This window comes from Hippoglossus stenolepis, chromosome 20, assembly GCF_022539355.2.
Source record: "Hippoglossus stenolepis isolate QCI-W04-F060 chromosome 20, HSTE1.2, whole genome shotgun sequence".
NCBI classification, from domain to species: domain Eukaryota; kingdom Metazoa; phylum Chordata; class Actinopteri; order Pleuronectiformes; family Pleuronectidae; genus Hippoglossus; species Hippoglossus stenolepis.
In genome coordinates this window covers 7,037,257-7,060,492 of record NC_061502.1, presented here as the reverse complement: position 1 = coordinate 7,060,492, position 23,236 = coordinate 7,037,257, and the positions used below count along the sequence as shown (strand labels likewise).

The 23,236-nt window shown below is 43.7% G+C and overlaps 2 protein-coding genes across 4 annotated transcripts in view; one reads left to right on the top strand and one right to left on the bottom strand.

The window, feature by feature from the left end:
* Positions 1–268: 268 nt before the first annotated feature.
* mfsd2b (major facilitator superfamily domain containing 2B) lies at positions 269–21,691 on the top strand. The gene is made up of 15 exons (XM_035144475.2): positions 269–448; positions 1,598–1,950; positions 6,239–6,364; positions 6,500–6,624; positions 11,619–11,742; positions 13,596–13,674; positions 13,762–13,943; positions 15,215–15,305; positions 16,993–17,114; positions 17,611–17,694; positions 18,146–18,229; positions 18,661–18,770; positions 19,828–19,971; positions 20,203–20,379; positions 21,238–21,691. Exons 2-15 carry the CDS (start codon positions 1,615–1,617, stop codon positions 21,284–21,286), a joined length of 1,833 nt encoding a protein of 610 aa, XP_035000366.1. The 5' UTR covers positions 269–448; positions 1,598–1,614; the 3' UTR covers positions 21,287–21,691.
* The window catches only part of LOC118099724 (WD repeat and coiled coil containing), a 6,508-nt gene continuing 4,956 nt past the window's right edge, over positions 21,685–23,236 (bottom strand). For all 3 annotated transcript variants that reach the window (XM_035144472.2, XM_035144473.2, XM_035144474.2), the window contains exon 4: positions 21,685–22,626. In XM_035144472.2, coding sequence (XP_035000363.1) covers positions 22,433–22,626 — 194 coding nt within the window. In that variant the 3' untranslated portion in view covers positions 21,685–22,432. The remainder of the gene's footprint in view (positions 22,627–23,236) is intronic.

Here is a 23,236-nt window from a genome sequence, read left to right as displayed (position 1 = left end):
TGACCCTAATCTAAACATAACCTTAAGATAGACATAACCTTAACCTAAACCCAACCTTGAACTAACCCTAATCTTAAACTAAACCTTACCCTAAATCATGTCTGTCTCCATTTAAATATTTAATGATTTAAGTCATTGGGATTTGCATTTTGTGGCTATGAGGAAAATAATTCCCTACAATGTGGCTGTGTAAAAAGATTTAAATCCAAGAGCGCGCGCGCGCAAACACACGCGCACACACACATTGGTGTCCCACAGTATTTACCGTCACGGCCGCTGCAGGGCGCAGCTCCGTCACTGCAGACCCGAACCTCAGAGAGAGTGGAGGCGCGCAGACCATCTCCATCCTCCGCAGTCTCGGTCTCATCCTGCTCGTCCCTCTCAAGTCAGACCAGCTCCGGGCTCACTGACTGACCCACAGCTCCGGCTGCTTCTCCATCAACACGGGGTAAGATGATGTTGTGTGTTTTCTACCAGTTTGTGTGTTTTTTGTGTGTTATCGGTGCGCAGAGGAGCGCCTGCTTGATGGATGCACTAACAGTGATAGTAAGATGAGAGCAGACAGCCGCACAGTCCTGCACGGGACAGAGACGCGTTCTGCGCGCTCCTGTTCGCTTAGTTAGAAAAAGCAGATGTGCAAGCGCGTCAAATAGAGCAAGTGATGGTAACAACCTGGATGACCTGTACACTTACTGGTACTCTGTGTGTGCGTGTGTGTGCGCGCGCGCGCGCGAGTGTGCTTGCAAAGGTATTACTTGTGTTGTTCCTGCAAGTCCCCAAGGGTTTGGGTTGGGCTTAGGTTTAGTTTTAGCTTAAGTTAAGGTTAAGGTTAAGGTTAAGGTTAAGGTTAAGGTTACATTTAGGTTTCGGTTAAGGTTAGCTTTAGGGTAGGTTTAGTTTAAGTCAAGGTTTAGGTTTACGATAAGGTTAGGTTCCGGTTAAGTTCAGGTTAAGTATGGTTAAGCTTTACGTTAAGGTCACGATTTGGTTAAGATTAAGGTTAGGTTTAGGTTTAGGTCTAGGTCTAGGTTTGGGGTAAGGTTAAGGTTACAGTTACCTTTAGGTTTAGGTCTAGGTTTAGGTTAAGGTTAGGTTCTGGTTAAGGTCAAGTTAGGGTTAGTTTAAGGTTTTACATTTATGTTTATGTTTATGTTTATGTTTAGGTTTAGGTTAGACAGGTAGGAACTCTGGTTAAGGTTGGAGTAAGTCTCCCTGGGACTTCGTCATAATTCATAGAGACACAACTGTGTGTGTGTGTGTGTGTGTGTGTGTGTGTGTGTGTGTGTGTGTGTGTGTGTGTGTGTGTGTGTGTGTGTGTGTGTGTGTGTGTGTATGTGTGTGTGTGTGATTTCTTGGTGCTTTCCTCTACATCTGTATTCATCTGTGCTCTTGTACATTCATTTGTTTTCAGGAGCAGGTCTTTGTCTGTGCTCATACGTGTGTGTTTATGCGCCTGCATTGTTGTGCTTGTATGTTGCAGCAAATGCTTGTTATTGAGCGCAGGTGTGTGTGTGCAACATATATATATATATGTGTGTGTGTCTTCTTTGCATAAGTGTGTGTCTGATTGTGCCCTTCCCTCCTGGCCTCATTCCAGACCACAACAGCATGTGAATGGCGGCAGAAAGCGGCAGAGTTGTCACAGAGGAGCAGGAGGAGCTCCCAGCCCACGGAGCCGTCACTCACACCCAGCACACCCGCAGTCAGAGCCACATCCAGTTCCAGTCTCCGACCTACACCACCCAGTGGCAGGCTCCTCGCTCCGTCGCTCACACTAGGAGTCACAGTCACACACACTTCAGCACGTCGTTGCACACGCAGCCTCAGAAGTACGGCTGCCGCCTCACGCACAGCCTCTCAGCCATGACCAGAGGGGAGAGGGGAGTGCAGGGCTCTGAGGGGAAGCTCACCAAGCCCACTGAGCCGCTGTTCCCCAAAACACCTCAGCAGGTAAGATCACCTGTTTGGATGCTGCGTTTCTGTTATTCCACAGGTTGTCATCTCACGTATTGGTACCATTTGTCCTTACATGCCTGTTACACTTGGCTGTGTAGTGGGAGAATCTCACGCATCTACAGTTGAGTTTGTCTGTGAGCGACTTGACATGATTAGATGTAGAGAGAGAGAAGAAGAAAAAAGATGGAAAGTGTGATCTCTCCAGTCGCTTATCTGGTTGTGATTAATCAGCTGCATTGTTTTCCTGTGAACTCTAATCCCCCAGATTGTGGATTCAATGGCTGGAAGTTGATAGTGTTCATTTGAGAGAGGTTCTTCCCACTGATGGGATGACCTGCCTGATGGTGATTGCTGTCTTTTGTCTTTATCCCGGTGATATCCCGGGACTTTGGTGACGAGACAGTTGTAATCAAAGGGCGCAACAGGAAGCGAGAGAGTAGAAAGGAATAAATACAAAATTTTGCTAAACGCAAGTAGACTGAGGTGACTTGCGTGTCAGTTTTTTTTTGTCTTGTCTTATGTCATTTAGCTGCATGCCTCACGCATGATGTCATTAGTGTGTGATAAGTCTGTAAAGCTGGCATTGCTCTTGTGTGAGAGTGTGTGGATGTGTGTGTGCGTGTCCTCACACTGATACTGCTCACATGCACACACTGTTAAATCAAGGCGAATGCAGTGCTGTCCCATTAGGGAAGGCAGATACCGCCTGATGCAGACGGGGCTTCTTGTAATTCCATGCCACGGTTGTTACTCACTCATTTTCGAACCATGATCGAACCAGTTCTGCCACTGTCTGGTCTCTGCCAAACCTCTGTCTGATATGCAGTGTTTTGTGTGCGTGCCTGTGTTACAGTGACTCTTCTCAGCTGAGGTGGATGATGTGCATGCAAATATGGAGGCAGATCTATGTTTAACTTCCTCTAAATAATGCATTAAATAAACATAAATACTGCATGTCAGATTTTTTTTTAAGTCATTCGTTTGAGACAATATGCTAATAGTGAACATTATGTTTCTGTAAGATGCTTGGCATTGTCGCCTCACAGCAAGAAGGTTCCCGGTTTGAATCCCACCTCGGTCGGAGTCTTTCTATAGTGGAGTTTGCATATTCACCCCGTGTGTGCGTGGATTATCCCCAGGTACTCTGGCTTCCTCCCACAGTCCAAAAACATGCCGATTGGGGTTAGGTTAATCCGAGACTCTAAATTGGCCGCTGTGAATATGAGGGTGAATGGTTGTTTTTCTCTTTGGCCCTGTGATGCCCTGGAGTACTAATGGAGTGTTATGGATGTGGATCGGTATCAAAGGATCGGTATAGATACTGGATGGATGTTTCTTTAAAAAGTGATGACACAGTTTAATGAGAACAAGAAAATTAGAAATTTAAAATTGACTCAACTTAATGAATCACATATTTTATAGTTTATTCCACTGTTCCACTGAGGATGTTTGAATTTCATTGAATAATTTATCTGAAGGACAAGGAAGAAATGCCAAAGGTTTATGTACGATACATATCTACTAAAGATGCCTGAGGCGGACATGATACATGAAAGACGTTGCTCTCTTTGTGAATGAAACAGAATGATGGATCCTTATTCAGTAACGGGTAAGCTGTCACAGCTCAAGCTTGTGAAGAGCCTCCCAATCCATCACAAACATAGAATTAAAAAAGAATGAATAAACGACTGGTTTCAAATTCTGTCCATTTCAGATTTTGGATTGTTTCCTTTGGAGTTTAGCCAGTGTCCCCGGGCTTCTGTTGACATTTTAGTGGCCTGTTGCCATCGTTGACATATTTCACCTCTCATACTCCGTAATCCCTAATCTGAAGTGATGGGGACCAAAACCAGCGGCTTTCACTCCCAAGTCCAGAATGTGTGTCACGACCTTGAAAACCAAATCAACATTTTAAACTGCTTCATGGATCCATTTGACCAGCTTACTAACTTAGGCAGAGTGTGTGCATTTTATTTGCAGAATATAACTAAGCTGGCTCGGGATCTTTTTTTATTATTATCCCCTCCTTCTTTCTTTGTAGTAGAATTATCCTCAATCCTGATTTAGGTTGCGGTGCAGTTCAGGCATTTTAAATTGTTTTCCCCCGAGCAGTTAAGGATTCATTAACTTTGGAGATTAGTCTTATCTGTCCTTGTCCCCTTGCTCCCTTGCTTGTTGACAGTCCGAGCTCCGCAGATGCTCCCTTCACTTTGAGCCGGTGTTTCCATAAGCATGTGTGCATGAGGTTTTGTTGCTGCGTCCAGACAACAGTTGACGGGATATCCTGTTTATCCTCTTTGATGATAAGAACTCAGTAATGAAAGCTTGACAGTAAGAGTTTGGAGGGAAAGAATAAGTGTTTAGAGTGTAAGAGAGAGAGAGAGAGAGAGACAGACGGAGCAGTGCTGTGTGCACAGAGTATTTTTGCACATCATCAGTTAAGCAGCATTCTCCAGACGCCAGAGACTTTGATTTTTTTTCTCTCTCCAATTAGCTGTAATTGCAGTGAGAGTGGGAGAAGAGAGAGTTTTGAAGTCGGGACCGCCGCACAGCCTTTACTTACCTCTGACCCGCTTGTCTCGAGATTGAATAATTACACACCTTCCTCCTGGTAATTGTCGTTCTCGAACCCCTCCGTGTTTTGATGGGGCAAAAAAAAAGAGGAAGAGAAAACGTGAGCCGGATAATAACAGTGTACGGGTCGCGGCTGTGGTTACTTTGGTGATTTCCTTCTTTCATAAAGCTCGGAGGGGAGCAGCTGCGGGCCATGGCCTGGGCCACTGGATGTGGAGTGACACTGTTTTCTGTGTGTGTGTGTCTGACACCAAAGGTTGTACACAGAAGAGAGGAACAGCCAAGGGTTGATATGTGTGCACAGCCTCGGAGACAGTCGTAAATATCGGGCTCCCGAGACTGTGGTGTCTTGTCTTATTCATGTGTGAAGATGAAAGCCTGCCCTTCTCGCTAGACACACACACACACACACACACACACACACACACACACACACACACACACACACACACACACACACACACACACACACACACACACACACACACACACACACACACACACACACAAATGCACACACACGTGCCTGATGGTTTTAGCAGAGAGGAAACTGAGCTGTGGATGACTTGGTGGGTTTCTTAGGCTCCTCCATCAGCCTCAGTGTCTGCACAGATAGACCACAACGCAAACAGCCAGGGGTATCCTTCTGATCACACACACACATACGCGCACACACACGCGCAAACACTCACTCACACACACACACACACACACACACACACACACACACACACACACACACACACACACACACACACACACACACACTTAGAGACAATTTGCATCTATTTCAAGTAGGGGAATTCAGATGAGAAAACAGATGCATCACAGTGAACACACCTTCCACCCACTGTACATCATTACACTGAATCACTGAATGACAAGGTGATGGAGACAGAATGCTATTTTGAGCACCCGAGGTAGAATGTGATAGAATTCCGATTATGAATGACTACCGGCTTCACTATCTGTGAGTCACAAGTCTGCTTTCATGACTTAATTCATTCCAAAGCGACACACCTACTTCCCTAATGGCGTGTCCGGGGAGAGGTTTTCACCGTACATGTTCCTGTTTTTTGCCAAATAAGGACAAAACATTAAACATTTTCATGAAACGCAAATTGAAAGAATAAAAAAGAAAAGGAAGTGGAGATGGTCGGATTTTAAGGGTTTCAGGTTAAGATCTGCTAACACATGTTTATTGTGTAATAAAAAGTTACAGTTCATTGTGTAAAGACTGAATCATTGATGATTATTCGCAAGAAAATGACACAGTCTTTATTTATATCACTGACTTCTTTTTCCAGAAATGAGTCTGATGAAATATGTGAATAATACGTACCTCTTATGATCTAAATATATTATTCTTTTACATTATTGGCTGTAGCCTTGAACTATCATTACTCCATGAATGTGTGACTTGCAAACAATTTGTGTCCAAAAATACATTAAATTTTGGAGGCAGTAACCTCACGTTAAGTTTAATACAGTACATATATAAATATTTTATAACAGTAAGCAGTTACTGTGATTTTTTCAGTGCTAGGCATCTTTTATTTCCCACATTCCCCATCGCACCTGGAAGGAGAGTTATCATAAGAACGCTTGCAGTGCAGAAAAGTTAATGTGCTCATTAGCATCCTGACCTACAAGACACCATTATCTTACTAAGTATTTTTCTCCTCCCTTGTCACCTTTCTTCCCACAGACCGACTTGAGCCAGAAGTTGACATTATGCAGTAAGCTGTGTTTCGCCATCGGAGGTGCGCCCAAGGAGGTGGCTGGCAGCGCCACAGCCTTCTTCCTGCAAATCTACCTGCTCGATGTCGCTCAGGTAACGTTTTTAGGGACAAAGAGGAGGAGAGTATTTATGAAAGCGGGTGTGGATCTCGTAAACGAACAAATGGGTTTCGCCGTTTTATGCCTTCTAGTGATGTAAACTCCAATCTGTCCTTGTTCTGCTCTGCAGATCACCGCCTTCCAGGCCTCTATGGTGCTGTTCATTGGTAAAGCCTGGGGCGCAGTGACTGACCCCATCGTTGGATTTTTCATTACAAAGAGCAAATGGACCAAGATTGGCAGACTCATGCCTTGGTGAGTTCACCGCTCACACTACAAATACAACTCGTGTTTCTCCATTACTGCTGTTTCTCATGTTCTAGACCTCATCATTTCTTTTGTTTTATGTTTGCTCAAAAGTCGGGTTACACAGTTCTGAAAAAATCTGATTAAAAACATCTGAATGCACACACATACTGTAATAATAATAATAATAATATAATAATAATATTGTCATTACCGGGAATGGCCACTGTTGCTGTCAGGTTATTGGCACAAAAGAAAATGATTAAAATTATATTGCTGAGCTGTAATGCATTAATTACAATTACCTTACATAATGAAAATACAGGAAGCATGTTTTGTGGCTCAGGTAGTAGAGCGAGCTGTACACTAACTAGAGGGTCGGTGGTCTGATCCCCAGCTCCCCATGCATAAGTGTCTTTATATGCATACTGATACTGAACTGCAGTGTGTGAAGGTGCGTAATAGAAAGTATGAATGTGGGTTGTAGTGTAAAGTGCTTAGAGTGGTTGATAAGACGAGAAATGCTAAATAAATACAGTCCATGTACCATTTTGAGGTGTTGTGAAAATTTTATATATGCATTTTTTATTTCTTTTATTTTAAGAAAATAATCTTAGGCTAAATTTCCCCCCTCTCCTCATTGAAGACACGGCAAAGTGCTGCTGCTGTTGACGTACAGCTGACCTTGCATAAAGCTCTGTAATTTGTTGGCAGATTGTGAAACACGTCTTGGTTTTCTCAGACAAAACAGTGGCCGCTAATGTTTGCGTGAGATCTAAACAAAAACCAGCCTCGTGCTCCAGATCTCGTGTCTTTTTAATGATTATTCTCAGGCCTCTCACCTGAGGATTGAGCTGCATAAACAGCCATTGTGCTTTAATTACACTGCTCCTGGCGCTCCCACTGATGAGCTATACATACTTCAAGGGCGTGGGCTGTTCTTTTTTTGCGGTTGATGCCCAACAACAACTCTGCAGCCATGGAAGTTCATCAGCGTTCTTTAAAAACATCTCCTTCTGCTGAGCTGCTGCGTGACATATCATCACGTTTGTCTAAACCCACATCATTCAGCTTGTTTTTGTTTGAAAGATGGTTCCCTGTGTTTCGTGACCTTTAAGAACAAGTTAACTTTAACTGTGTCTCAAGTCAGGGGCTGCATCCTTCGGAGCACGAAGAAGGCGATCAATTTGGGCCACATAGACTGCGAAGGCCAAGTCGAAATGAGGCGGTCTGGTCTACAGAGGATTTCCTACAGAGGATTTCCGTGATTGGCTAGCTTGTCACCAGCTTGTCCCGCCCTTATTATTGTCAACAGAGTTGAAGTTGGACACGCCAAGAGAGTTTTATTACCCCCTTGGTTTTTTAACATGTTAGCTGTTAGGTTAAGTTGAAGCTTGATACTCAAGCTTGGCGTCATGACATCATTGTCACCGAAACAAAATCAATCCTAGGATAGGTTGGGCTGGGAAGGATCCACCTGGGGAGCCTTTGTTTCTCTGGGATGGAAGGAAGCATTTGAATGAGCCTCCGAAATAGGGAAGTCGAGTCATGCTCCTGTGACACAATCGGGCTTCATATGCAGACTGCAAAGGATGCAACCCTGAATTCAGACACATTGTTTGTGTTCTATACTAAGGGATTATATGAAGCCATGAACACATTTTCCATTAATCACCATTGTCAATGGTGAGTTTTAATCGGCTATATGTGTATTCTTTGTGTGTGTGTGTGTGTGTGTGTGTGTGTGTGTGTGTGTGTGTGTGTGTGTGTGTGTGTGTGTGTGTGTGTGTGTGTGTGTGTGTGTGTGTGTGTGTGTGTGAGTGTGTGTGTGAGTGCAGTATATTATGAACACACTAGCCTGGCATTTACTGTAATTACACTGCTTAATGCCTACTGCATTATAAACCATAGATTACTCACAAGCTGACAGTGGTGGAGGGGGACAGGTCCACTGTGGCCGGTCACGCTCGGTAGCAGGCTTATGCTGATGGCTGTTAAATCAGCTTTGATTACCTTTGGGCAGCTGTAGGGATGTGTGTGTGTGTATGTGTGTGTGTGTGTGTTTGTGTTTGTGTGGGTGTGTTATTTTCTACCCCTTTGGAAAGTCCCCTCTGCCCGTCCAGCAGGAAGTGCTTTTCCTCATCTGACTGTCCCATCCACGGCGAGACGTAAAGCGATTTGTATCTTCGCCTGAGCTCTTTAGGATGAAGTCATTTGGACCAACATGTCCCCGCGGGTGTTGAGATGTTTATTATTATGCGATCGTAGTCGAGCATCATCCCGGAAGCAAGTAGAGCCGTGAGAACACACAAGATTGTGTCTATAAGTAAAAGACTATGTGACAGTAAGAGAATATTAATGGTGGAAGAAGTACTCCTTTATTTATAAGTAAAAGTATCAATACAGTAATGAAAAAAATCTTAAAGTTCACTTAAGTAAAGAAGTATGGTCAGTAAAACAAAAACCTATCTGGACCCTGGGACTGGTATTATTATACAGTATATTACATAGATGAATAAATAATTATTAGATGAATAAATGCATCAGTGCATAGTATTTTAATGCATATGCAGCCACCTCTAACCACTTTGCTTGGTTAGTTTTATCAAATGGTTCCCAGCTGAGGAGTCAGCCTCCCCTCTCAAAGGGTCTCAAAGTAAATCTGGTGGGTCGTGAGATGATTAATGAGAAAAGGAAAAATAAAGGAAAAATACAAATAATGCTCTGCTGCGCAAATCTGTTTTCACTTTTTGGAAAATATTTCTGAAATATTTGCTTTGGGTGTCGAACAGTTATTTAAACGATTACCATCTGAGAATTTCGGAGGGAGAATCGCACTCCGGTGGCTCTGCTGACAAGTCAGACGTCTAAAAACTACAAACAGGGGCCCCATTTAAACGATAGAGTTTATCCCATGTATTTCGTGTATTTCCAATTTAAAATCTTAGAGGGGAAATGCCCTGAATTTGTGAAGTTGTAAAAATCCTTTTGCATTTTGGGTAACTAAAGCAGTGCCCATTTTAAACCTGCCTGTTTGCTCGGCCTGTGGTGATGCTGGTTGCAGCTTTCTTTCTAAAACTGTATATCTAACTGTGAGAGGTAAACACCGACTGCAGAACCCTGAAGCTGTGTCCCCGCTGCTGCACAAAGAGCTCTTCACCTGTTTATTCAAAGTTCAATGAAGCTTGGCTCAGGACGCACAACCCCGAACTGGAGAATCAGTCGTTGCTGTTCTTGTGATCGACAACGTCACTTGCGTTGATGAGTCCCATCGGGATGGCTCCAGAGCTCTGGTCGGCTCTTTGTTCAAATCTGATTAAAATGTTATTCATCACGTATCCAAATCACATCGAATTCGCCGCTGAGCTTCTTGAACTCTTAGCAATACACATGCCAAGTGTGAAGCCGATAAAATGAAGGGTTCTTGTGTTCTTGCTCTCTGAATGTGCGAGCCACATTCAGAGAGAGAGATTTCTGGAATTAGGAGATCGATGTAGCATTGTGGGTAATGAAGGCAGCAGGTTTTGACAAGGAATTAAGAAAGTGTGTAATATAAAAAGACCATATCTCTGGTTTAATTGCATTGATTGTGGCTCATGCTCCTTTAATTTGTGAAGATGTAACCAAAGCTGTATAATGAAGCTGCTAATAGCCTAGATAAATAGGACCTATAGTATTTGAGTAAAAGTCGTTAGTTTCTTATTATTTCTGGGGTAAATTAATCCTACAAAACCCCCAAATCATCCAAGGAAACACACTCTCACCTATCAGACCTCTCCTAAATCCTCTCTGTTCCACTGCACATCCTCTAATTAGCCTGCTCTAAGTGTCAGTGAGGAGACTATTGTAAGTGTCAGCCTCCTATAAACCTCCTCTGTCTTAATTAAGACTGTGCAGATAACTGTAGGTGTGAATGTGCATTAATGCGTTTCTGCACGGGTGAGAAAGTCAGACACTGTTTTTAGCGAAGCGTGCCTCCCCCCCGAGCACAGTCATCTTGCAGGAACATTCTAAACTGTCCCATTCACCCGTGCGGACCCCGGGGCCCTTTCATTGCTCAACATGACCGGGCGGTCAATACTGCAGCACCAGCGCTGTCGGCCCGCCTTTGTTTAAGCAAACAATCGGGAGGAGAGTGAGGCTGGGGCGGGCTGGACCATGCTAGAAATGACCGTCACTGGCCTCTCTCTACCTCTTTCTCCCGCTTTCTCTCTTCATAGTTCACAGTGCCGAGGAGGTCAGAGGTCGGAGCCACGGCAAGGTTTTGTCACAGTCACCTAAATTCCATCCGCGCCCTTTATTTTATCCGTAGATGTGCTGGTGGTACTGGCCTTTAGTCCAGATGACAAATACAAGAAAGGGAGGAGAGGTCAGATGATGTATTGGTGTTTGCACATGTCTCATACTGTTGATCGTCCATCGTCTGCCCTTTTCCTCTTCCTTTTTAAAACACACAGCTGTTCGCTTTAACCATAATGACACACACCAGTTGTTTACTCATGAATTATACATGGCCCGTGGATTGTATCGCCCCCAAGTCCTGAGAAAAACACAACACAGCAGAATTGCTTCATGCTGCGTTTGCTTGAGTCTTGAGTGTGTACTGCATATTTATATGTGTGTGCGTGTGTGTGCGAGGGATGATATGTATGGGTTTTAGAAGATTGTGGTAGTTCCCTTGCTTGCGTGTCCCTCCCAGGACAGATTCCTGCCATACTGACGACAACATAATCATTGAGCAGTCAGCTTAGTCCCACTGTAATCTGCCTGAAATATGGCCTGATTTTAACGCCGCTTTGAAAATTACATAACACAGCCACTGTCATGCATTTTCTGATGGCTTGAAGTGCTGACAGCGGCTGCTTTTATGGAGCACAGAGGCATACAAGTTGTTCAGATAATTGTCATTCTTCAGGGGCGAGAAAAATGTAGGGCAAAAAAATATATAAAAGTTGTTGTTGCTTTTTTCACCAATTCCACAACTTTGTGTCTGTGTTCTGCAGGATGGTGGGTTGCACTCCGTTCCTGGTGGTCTCCTACTTCTACCTCTGGTTCGTTCCTCCTTTCATCAGCGGCAGGTTCATCTGGTACCTGGGCTTCTACTGCCTCTACCAAACTCTCATCACTGTAAGTGTTGCATGCATGCTCTTTCAGAATCTCTGTGTATTTCATCTTTAAAATAACTAGAAAAATCCACATTGGCGCGTGATGCTTCATATTGCTCAGCGGGATGTCAAGTGTGAAACCTAGATAAAAGCTCCAGTTGATACCAGAGATGACACGTTACATACCGTACAGATAAAAGGCTACGAAGTTTAGAGAGAAGATGATTGTCATCTTCACGCCAGCCGCCGACAGCTCCTGGTGAGATTCACAGTTTGATTTGTGAGACGAGCAGCAGATCAGAGCCCAGATACCTCACCTCAAAGTGGAAGTGTAGTTATTTAGGTTGCCTTTTGTTATTGTGGAACCTCTCTGCTCTGCTCCGCTCTGGGGTAACCCGTATAACATGTGCTGCAGAGCGTGTAGACCGCCGCGGCCGCACTGTGGCGAGCTGTAATGGCATGTCATTCTAACTACTTGATAAGTATATGGTCAGTCCTGCCAGGAACCCTCTCGCTGGGTAAATGCTGGTTACCACTTTTAGCCTCCCCTTCATTGTCTCTGGATCTGGCGTTTGTGTGGCGTTTGCTGGGAACGGCCAGCTGTCGTCATTCAGAGGGTCGCAGTCAGTAAACAAGAGGTTAGAGTGCAATATGTCATCCGCTCATGCAATCAACGGATAATGGGTTTCCATCAAATTAATCAGTTCTCACTTTCGCCTTCGTGATGGGATAGTTAATCACGCGCAACTCAATAAATGTTTGCATCCAGTAAAGGCCCCCGTAAATGACACGCTGCATAAGAAGCAGAGGGCTGAAAAAAATTCACGGCCGCATTTATTTTCATCGCATGCTAGTTTGGCCGCAGTGCTGACTGAGCCCTTGTGTAAATTACAAAGTGAAGTATAGCTGGGTTTGTTCGCCTATTCTCTGGGAGAGGTGGTGAGGAAGGAGAAAACAGATCTGAGGTTCGCCAACATGGAAACTGCAGAGATGCGTTTAGTATATATAGTCGGCGGAGAGAATATTGTGCATACGTTTTCTTTCACGGGAAAACGTAGATAAAAGACGGCTAAAGATATCTGGGGTGCTCCCATCTTATTGTGAGTCAAAAGTAAAATGCTAACAAGGCTGAAAGTCCAACTGGACGACGTGTCCCCACTTCCTCCCATTGTACAAAAATGAAGCCAAAATATCCTGGATACGGGTTCAACCGTCTTGCGCTTTAGGCATCATTTTGATCCAGGGTCTGCAGAGTAGCTATCGTAGTGATGTGACGCAGTTTCGCAGGCACAATCTTCGGTCTCAGCTGTCGATCATGACCTTATACCTGTTTTAATTGCATCTAATAACTAATTAAAACTAAACTTGCAAAAAAAAAAATTGTATTTGGACATACATCAATGTGGCCAGACCTGCCTAAAATATCGAAACCATCTTTAAGAAAAATGTATTTTACATGTAGGCTGTAGGAATTTTTTCTATGGCTCATGTCCCATCCAGTTACATGGGGAGGCGGGGTCTATGATCTGTACTGCAGCCAGCCCCCAGGAGGAGAGGAAGATGATTTGCTTTTATTTCCGCGGAGCTTTCATGTCGTCTTCAGACACAGTTGTGTTCATCATCCTCATTTCACACGATAGCCTGCTATCACAAATTGGAATTTTGACTTAATGGCTTATGACATTTATGGCAATCCATTCAATCACAGTGTAGCCCCAACGTCATTAGGATTCATCCTCTGGGGACCAAGAATGCTTGTTCACAGTTTCAAAGCAATCTCTTCGACAATTGATGACTTTTCCAGCTGCTGTGTCCGACTTTAATTTATTTTTTGTTTTATCTAAACCTCGACTGTGTCTCTTTGTTCCATTTTAGTGTTTCCACGTGCCTTACTCCGCTCTCACCATGTTCCTGAGTACGGAACAGAAGGAGAGAGACTCAGCCACTGCCTACCGTAAGATCTTACAACAAGACACAGGTTACTGAGCAGTTATAAACGCACTTTACTTTAATAATTGTATCTTTAATCGCTTGATTGCAGGAATGACGATGGAGGTTCTGGGGACGCTGGTGGGAGCCGCCATCCAGGGCCAGATTGTGGCCAGCGCTCACACGCTGAAGCACTGCCCGACTCACAACGTGTCCGCCGGTTACCTTGGCAACAGCAGCGGGGCCGAGATCATCAAGAGCATTGTGCGCTCGCAGGACCACCTGTCACACGCTGTAAGTGTCACGGTGCCAAGCCATGCAGCCCAGGTGTGCTGAAACTAGGCCACAGAGTTGGGTTGAAAATAACTTCGGGAGCGTCAACTTAACGTGGAGCGTGTGTGTGCTCAAGGCGGTTTACTTTTCCTAAACACCCGAGTGAAAAGGACGATTGTTCGAAAAATATTTCCACATTATAGAGCGTCTGCAGGTTCTGACATCCAAATGGGCTTCGTGTTTCAACCCGAGTAACCCACAGGTTTGAAAGGAGACGCCAGTGTTTGATATCTGAACCCGACATCCTGAGCCGGCACCCCTCACAAGACCACAAAGGGGGTTCCTCCCTCACATCTCCAAAGTGTGGCCCCATTACACTGAGGGGTCTCCACAGTCTGTAACTCATTAAGTCTATTTATACTTCACCCAGCACATTTGAAAGGCACCCCCATATTCAATACGCTGGGAATATTAGTCTTTTTACTTCAAGGCGACTGCAACTGACTTGGAGGGAAAGGACACATTCTTCTCCACATATCAGTTTGCAGAGCTGCAAATAAACACGGCCCCTGTTGCTGTGAATCTATCATGTGAAGATGAAACGAGCCAAGAGTCCAGACTGTCCTGGATTTTGGTCGCACCGCAGCTATTTGGGATAGAAATGGGTGCTTTTCCAATGGATTTTGGGTGAACCCTATCAGGGGCGACCCGCTGGCCGGTGCCAAACCCTCCGCAGCCACCCGCCGAATTCCTCCGCGGTCACTGGTGAGGGTGGCACACCGTCTGCGTCTGCCCTCGGAAACAGGGAGCGTTTGATGTGCGTAAATAATAATGAGCCGCTAGGGCTGAGCCACACATGGAAAAAACAGCAAACAAACAGAGGTTGTTTAAGGCAGAGCAGTTCCTGTCGGGGTGTTTCAGCTTTAAACGGTTAAGGCTGTATTTTGGGATGCAGATGTACTTGAGGTTTTCTTCCTGTTTGTATTTGCATTTTGTGTGATGCGTGTGAGTTTGCACTTTTACCACCGATGTGGAAAAACAACACAGAAAGTAAATCATACACTGATAAAAAAAAAATTTAAAAAAAACAGTCAGAAGAACTGACTGGCACCTACTGTGGCAGTTTTCTCCGCAATGAGACAAATGACAAATTGTCGAGTCTCTTAAATGTTTCAGGCATTTGGGAAGAGGATGAATTAAAGATTGAGGGAGAGGCTCAGAATAGATTTGTGCTGCCTCTTTAAGGACAGATGGATTGATGTAGGTTGCATGTTTGTTCTGTCTCTCCGCAGAGGGAGGTGTACATGATCGCAGCCGGTGTTATTGGAGGAGTGTTTCTCATCTGCACGGTGGTGATGTTCCTGGGAGTTAAAGAGAAAGACGGTAAGGCTTTCTCTCTCTGTGTGTGTGTGTGTTTGTGTGTGTGCGTGCGTGCGTGCGTGCGTGCGTGTGTGTGTGTGTGAACAAAAGGGGCTGTCAGAAAATGTATAACTCAATCATTTAAAAAATTTGAAAGAAACTCAAAACTTGACGCGGCCCCAGCTTCTCAAATGGGATGATTTGAAACTATTTACTTTTAGATAGTTCACCGGAATATTCTCCTCTGCCAAGCCCCAATAATCCCCTTAAATTCAATCAAGCCGCACCAAATTACACACAATAATAGATATCAGTCCCCTCAATATGTTTGATTATTTTCATTAAGATCCATGAATTATTCACTGGGAAATTGGTGGAAACGTCCAAACAGTCCTACATCCCCTAATGTTAAAGAATGTGAAAGAATAATCGGGATCCGCACCAAAAATGAACGGATTCTTCCCTGATCCTTCCAACATTTTGGTTTTAAACAGTTTTAATTGGGGATAAAATTAGTAACCTGGGGTCATCCTTCAACTTCAACATTCTAAAATCTATGTCTGACTGCAAGTTGTATTTTGTGGGGCACCTTTGTTGAATGGAAGCCAAAGAAGTCGTATGAAATTCACTTTCTCACTGTAAGTGGATTCTTTTTTATGGTTTTTAAGCTAAACAATACTTCCATAGGAACAGGGTCTTTAAATGACATGTTTACAGGCAAATAAATGTATATAATTCTTTCAGACATGTACTGAAGTCCGGACATTTCCCCCAAAAAATGTTTACGTGACAAGGCAAAGGCCCAGAGTCAGAACACTCAGGACATTTTCTTGAACTTCTCCTGCAGCTCCCTAGTAAAACATCTGAGATATCTGAATACAGCAGTAAAATGTTGAGAAAATTCCCAACGAGTGAGTGGACGAGTTGTGATGACGTATCTAACACACAATGGACGTGAAACCGAAAGAATACAAATATCTACACTAACAAAGATGTCAACATTTGGCGATAAGGTTCGACATGATGACAGCATTTGCCCCTTAGTTTTATAACATGTGTCCTGTTAGCCGTTTGGTTGAGTTGAAGCCTGATTCTCAAGGAGTAGACAGACGTCTGGTCGCTTTTCGGCGCCATTACCTCTTTGAAAAAACGGTTAACCATCAAAGTGCAATGGATCCTGGGATTAGTTGGTAGGATCCACCCGCAGTGGAATCTGTACGTCCTGCGTTCTCTATGCTTTCCCCTGAATGTTCCAGACATGTTCCTGTTGTTGTGAAAGTGTCTGACCTGAACAATCTCCTGCTGCGTTCTTCATATGTGAAAGGCAAACTGTGGAAAATCTCCCGACCCATTTCACGTCTGATAGCAGCTTGATTTTCATATTGTTAATATTTAAGTTAAGGGTCAGTTTCTCCCCTTCACTGTATATATTCACATGTATTTCTTAGTAGGACGGTATATATGCAGTTGTGAAAAAATACAGTTGTGTATTTATATCATCATCTTTTGTAGGCCTACTTTTCCACCACACTGAGAGTACTACTTCTGGAACCCTGCCACTCTCCGATCTTTATTACGCTATAAATGTCAACACTCAGTGGGACAAACAGCCTCCACTGCAATGCAGGGGCATCTCCACCTCCACCTTCCTCTCACTGCCTGACACCCGATACGCCGCTCACGCTCACGCTCTATATTCCACATGTTTCAGATCCGTACGCCCCGAGGTCAGAGAAGCAGATCCAGTTCTTCCAGGGCTTCATCCTGGTGATGAGACACGGGCCGTACCTCACCCTCACCGCCGCGTTCCTCTTCATCACCGTCGCCATTCAGGTAAATGCGAATTTATTTAGGCAGCACTTCTCAGACATGACCCCCGACATTACGGTAAATGGAGCCCGTCCTGGATCCTGACAATGCAGGAGAGAATGGCTGGCGCTCAATGTTGATTTGATCAATGTAGAAGAGCACTTAACTGAAAGCTCATGTTTTTTTAAAGCCTCAGGACTCTGGAGGGTGATGCCAGCTGCGTGCATTCTTTCTTCTTTTTTTTATGTCTGTCACTTGTAGGCAGACAGTCTGATACCTCCAGTGTTAGACTCTCCTACATTTGCATCAAGTCCGTTTTCTGTATATTTTTGCTCCTCCCTGATCTCAGAGGAGGTGTCAGTTGTCATCTGTGGAATAAATCTCTGCACAACAAGCGTCAGCAGCTTCTCCAGTCACTTAGTTTGGCGCTCAGAGCAGCGAGCTGAGTGCCTAGCGACAGTGCTGAGTAGACAAGCGTGCGGAGTGAATATCTGAACGTTTAATCTCTGATCCCTTGCAGCTGGTACAGAGCAACTTCGTCCTCTTCTGCACCTACGCCGCCGACCTGAGGGATCACTTCCAGAACATTGTGCTGACCATCCTGGTGAGTGCAGCTGCAGGCGCGGATTCACCTCACAAGCCCACAGACACCTGTTACGTAGACATACCGGGTTATTTAACTTAAACTGAACAACATCAAATAAACATCCCAATCATCAATTGTAGAATTTGCACCCACCGTTCCTCATTGTTGTCATCATGTAAACTTTGAGTCCTGTTCCCCATTAACTCTTTTATTATTCCAGAATGGGGTTCTCAAAGTGGGAAATGGGGACCCTCAGGGGTCTTTGAGTGGTTGTGAGGGGTCCCTGGCAAAAAAGAATCATTTGTTTTTACTGTAATTTCATCCATAAGTAACACACTGATATAATGTTTGACTATTTTGGTCCTATAATAAAACCTCTAGAAGCAAAAATCTTTCTGTGGTTTAGTTTTTGTCCACTGTCATATGCGGTATGTCTCATGTGATGATCTCTCTGTGTGTGTTTACCCAGGTTTCTGCTGTGATAAGCATCCCACTGTGGCAATGGTTCCTGCAGAGGTTTGGGAAAAAGACAGCAGCTTTCTGCGGTATCACGGTGAGTGCACTTTTTATTTTGGTTTTTCCATGGTAGCCTCAGAAACTAGTACCCTTTGATGTTTGTGCCACCTTGTGGACAAATTTGGGAGTGTGCCATCCTTGTTTTAGTCTTCCACATATCGCATAAAGATGTATATCTGCACCGAACTCAGCTGTTCATAGATATTAGTATGCTTCACATGCCTGAGAAAAGTGAATTGCTTCTTCCTTGGCCCCTTCCACCAATTTCCAAGAAAATCGGTTTGGTAGTTTTTGCGTAATCCTGCAAACAGTCAGACAAAAAGCAATGTAAACCTCTTTGGTGGAGGTGTAAAGGAAAGATATCATGTTAATAGAAGATACAGATAGTTGTCAAAATCTACACAACATTTTTATGCATGAAAAAGAATAAATGATGTATTTAAACATCTTTGTGTTCCGTCTGTCCAGTGGATCATGCCCTTCACCTTGATGCTGGTGTTCATCCCTAACGTGGTGGTGGCCTACGTCGTGGCTGTCTCCTCTGGACTCAGTGTGGCCGCCTCGCTCCTGCTGCCCTGGTGAGACTCAGCACTTCAGAGCGCGCTGCGATCAAGTGGATCAAAATTCTGACAAATCACTTATGAATATGCTTTTACTTCATGTGGGAACATCTTTCGCAAGATCAGATGAATCCAGAGTTTCTAGTTTTTTTTTGCCGGGGTGCCCCAGTTTTTTTGATTTCAAACTTGGACTGCAAACTAGGCAGAATGAAGACTGTGTAGGTTTCCTGCTGGTACTTAGATTCTGTCTTTGTCGACCTTGTAATGGACATTTAGGGCGTCTCCCTGCCATCTGTCAAGTGTAGGTTCAGGGAAACCCCCTATAAGACTGAAAACCATAAAAATAAATACAGTGTAACAATTAAATACACGTAACAGTTCGAATCAAATCAACTTATAACCGTTACAAATTCAAAATCAGCTAAACGTTTGTTTGTGTACGTTCAGCCCCGCAACATGTTTGTCTGCGCTGTGGCTTGGCAGTTCATGTCAGTCCCCTTTGATTTCAATCATCATTCAAAACACAACAGTGCACCAACATGCTGTTAGTGGTGAGTTGTTGCCCAGAGTACCCCCGTGCATTCACCCAGGTCACACCCCGGTCACAGAAGTGAGGTCATCTTTTAAGAATTAGAGGCTGCGTAAGTGCGTCGACTATAAATCATCTGTACTATCATTGAGCTAAATCAGTTCCTAAGGTAAAAGCAGCGTCTTCTCTATGTGTGTGTTTTCCAGCTGACTCTGCTCCTCACTCATCTCCCTGAAATCCCCAAATTACAGGGGCCTCCCACTGGGACGTGTTTATTTTGGAAGGGGCTGATTGTTTATCCAGTCCGTGGGCCGAGACCGGCGGTATCGCCCGCTGCTCATCATCTAATCGTGTTATTAGCGTCTTTAATTTTAGCCCACGGGTTTATCAGAGCGCCGTAAGCAGGCCTCACGTCATCAGTTGCTTGCAGTGTGAGGGAGGTCTCAGACGCACATCAGCCTCAAATGTACCACGCTTCAGAGTATTTTTAAACAACATGACACGTGCACATACATTAATTCACTTCTGCGCGTGTGTGTAATCCAGGTCTATGCTGCCAGATGTGGTGGATGACTTCAGACTGGCCAACCCCTACTCCAAAGGCCACGAAGCCATCTTCTACTCTTTCTACGTCTTCTTCACCAAGTTCGCTGCCGGCATCTCCCTGGGAGTGTCCACCCTCTGTCTCGAGTGAGTCTGCATCAAACACCACACGGGCACTGTTTATTTTCACGCTGCACGACGCTCTGTATATCTGCACTCGTGTCGTGATACATAGTAAAAATGCATTAAGCCCAGACCCAATGCATAATTTATGGTGCAGAGGGTGTCGCGTTTGCTCATTTGCAGAGTGCTGCCGCGACAGGCTGGATGTCGATTTCCTCTAACCTGGGCTTAAATGGTCTCTGTGTGTGTGTGTAGGTTTGCAGGCTATGACACCGGCGCCTGCAAACAGCCTGCTGCTGTCGTGTACACCCTGAAGCTGCTGATTGGTGCTGCTCCAGTGGTCTTCATTGTCACAGGCTTGTTGATCCTACTCCTCTATCCCATCACTGAAGACGTGCGGCTCAGGAATAAACTCTGCCTGGACGAGCTACGGTGAGTCTCCACAGGTTCACACCAACACCAGCATGTAAAGGAGCACTGTGCATCTGTTTTACACATTTAGTTCATTCTACTCAGCCTCAGAAAACTGTTGGATCATGTCTTCTGTGGCGCTAGAGGGAGCTTTGATTCGATTATTAGGGTTATTTCTTTCACCCTGATGATATAATTCTAATAATAATAATAACTTGGTTTATACAGCGCCTTGTATAAACCAAGTTATTATTATTATTAGAATAATGGTACCCAAGGAGTTCGGGAAACTTTTGGGTTCTTGATACTACTACAACTACCACTACTACTACTACGATTAATAATAATAACTTGGACTTATATTGCACCTCTCAAGCCAGCTAAGGAGTTTTTGAAATGTAAACATTTTTTTAGGAAGCTAGTTTGGGGTTCTTGACTTTCTAAAAAATAAACCTGGATGACAAATTGAAGATGTGGACCCTTACCGAGGCAGTAAAGCTCTATAGGCTTAATTGTGTTGCATTATGTGGATTTGTAGGATGCAGAATCTTTGGAGCTTGAACCATAATAGAGACTAAAAGTCCAGATATCTCAACCCTTTCATTGACAATATTTTGCGTCTGGTTAGCGCCTCCCTGTGGCCACTTGAGGTTACAACATAGATAACCCTTAAATATCTGAATTGTGGAACAAAGTATTGAATGCCCGCATGGTCAGATGCCCCACTAGATAAATCTTTTGCAGTAGAAAGTGAGATATTTCTCTGAAGTTCAGTAAAATATATAATAAAGTCGGAGAAAATGGAAATAAAAAAGTACAAGTGCTGTAAATGCTCTTTCCACCAGTGTAACATGTCACTCATATCCATGTCTCCCACAGGAAACAGAGCATCAGCACCAGAACTACGGAAGAGTCGAACAACGTGTGACCTTGACTGGAGTGAATAAATAAAAAGAAAGCCACATATTCCAGTGGCACAGCTGGAAGTTTGTTAAATGGTGTATATTACACTGATAAATAGTTAAATTGTTTTAATGTAAACATTCTTCGTTTCATTTTCACATGTACTGGATAGTCATCTTGGATATATATATATATATATAAAAATATATAAGATTACCTAATTTATATAAATGAATGTATATTGCTATTATTTGCTGTGTTTAGCTCTACAACGCTGTTATTTATTTATGATGTATAATTACAGAGAGTTGATGATATGAAATGAATAAATGTTGTAGAGGTTGGTTGGTAGACAATACATGCCTGTGTTGTGTTTCTTTGCTGAGGAAGTGTAAGCAAAATAAAATAAGAAAGGAGAAAACACAAGTTATACAAATTTAATATTTACAAGGCTAACAACAAAATACATTTTCTCTGTATTTTATTTTGTCTTCCATGACAAGACTGCACAGCCATGAAATGTGTTGAGTAGCGCCCCCTCTAGTGGTGAGCTGAGTTACTGTGATAACATAAATAAAGGAGAAAATCTCATGAGCATGTTTTATCAGCCGAACACCTCAGAGAGGGTTGGTAAATTAAATAATAACCTATTCAGTGTATACGTGCTAATCCAGAATCAGAAACACTGCATTTGTATACACCTTATTTTATAATGGGTATGATGTATATGTGTATATCTGCAATTCTCCAGTAAAACACAAAACCAAACATTTACATCATACAGTAGCCTATCTCAGTTCTTGTGCCAGAATATCGTCATCATCTCTAAAACATACAGCACTCAAAGCTGTTTGTGAGGAGCCATCACAGCACAGCAGGTGTCCTGCTTCAATAACAGCACTGCTTAAAAAAAAGAAAAACCTGGCTCAGTGCTCAGACTGGTTTCATTTCAAAGCAGTGACATGTAAACATCACATCTCAACAGGCAGCCCTTTTCACATCACTTTTGTTTTCACATACAAAAATAAATTTGAGATACATTTCTGCTTATCTGAGTTTTTGCATATTTGTGCGCTCTGTTCGCTCTGCGTATTTGGATCAAGCCAATGATATTTAAACAATGTTTGTACAAGTCCATGAACTGAAGTGGGTGTGTGTTAAGAGACACTAACTACGTCGAGGCCTCTGGGTATGTGCTGGGGTTTAAGCCGGGGCCCGGACTGGATGGGCAAGAGGTCTCTGGACTCGAGGGAGTCCGCAGGTTCATTTTCCGCTTCCCGTTCCGCACCGTGAGCTCCTCTTTGGGCTTGAACGTCAGGGGCACAAAGCCATCTGCGTCTGCCACAAGTACAATCCACAGTGGACCTGGAGAAAGAACAGAACACAGACTTTTGGCTCAGAATCACAGATTGGGGGTGCCCAGCGTACAGAGGCTTGAGTCTTCCTGCAGCAGCTGCAAGTTTGCTGCCCGTCTTCCCACATGCTCTCTCCCTATTGATGCTTACTATCTTGTCAACAAAGGCATAATGTCCCCAAAAATATAAAAAAACAAAAGGCATAAATTAAGATGGACTGATGGATTGATTTTTGAATTGCTTCATGTCCCATCTACCAACAGGGAGGAGGTGGGGTTTATGACCTACACTGCAGTCAGCCACCAGGGGGAAATCCAGATGATTTAGCTTCACTTTTGGGACTTTTGTGCATCCATCTTTATCTAGAGTCTGTGGTTGGAACTAAAGGAGGCAATACAAATCTATTGAAAGACACTATTGTGTTGCGTTATGGGAATTTATTGGATGCAAAAATTTTGGAGCTTGAACCACAATAGACTTAAATTTAGGATATCTCGAAAACCAAACTCACACACACACACACACACACACACACACACACACACACACACACACACATCAGTGTGATAAAACTACCTAAAACGACAAACCATCTCTGAGAACATTTTCTAACATGTTCT

Coding starts and splice junctions, on each gene's coding strand:
- mfsd2b (XM_035144475.2), top strand. CDS start 1,615: ATGGCGGCAGAAAGCGGCAGAGTTGTCACAGAGGAGCAGGAGGAGCTC. Junction 15,306..16,992: donor GGGAGTTAAAGAGAAAGACG/GTAAGGCTTTCT, acceptor CACATGTTTCAG/ATCCGTACGCCCCGAGGTCA. Junction 18,771..19,827: donor GCCTCGCTCCTGCTGCCCTG/GTGAGACTCAGC, acceptor TGTGTAATCCAG/GTCTATGCTGCCAGATGTGG.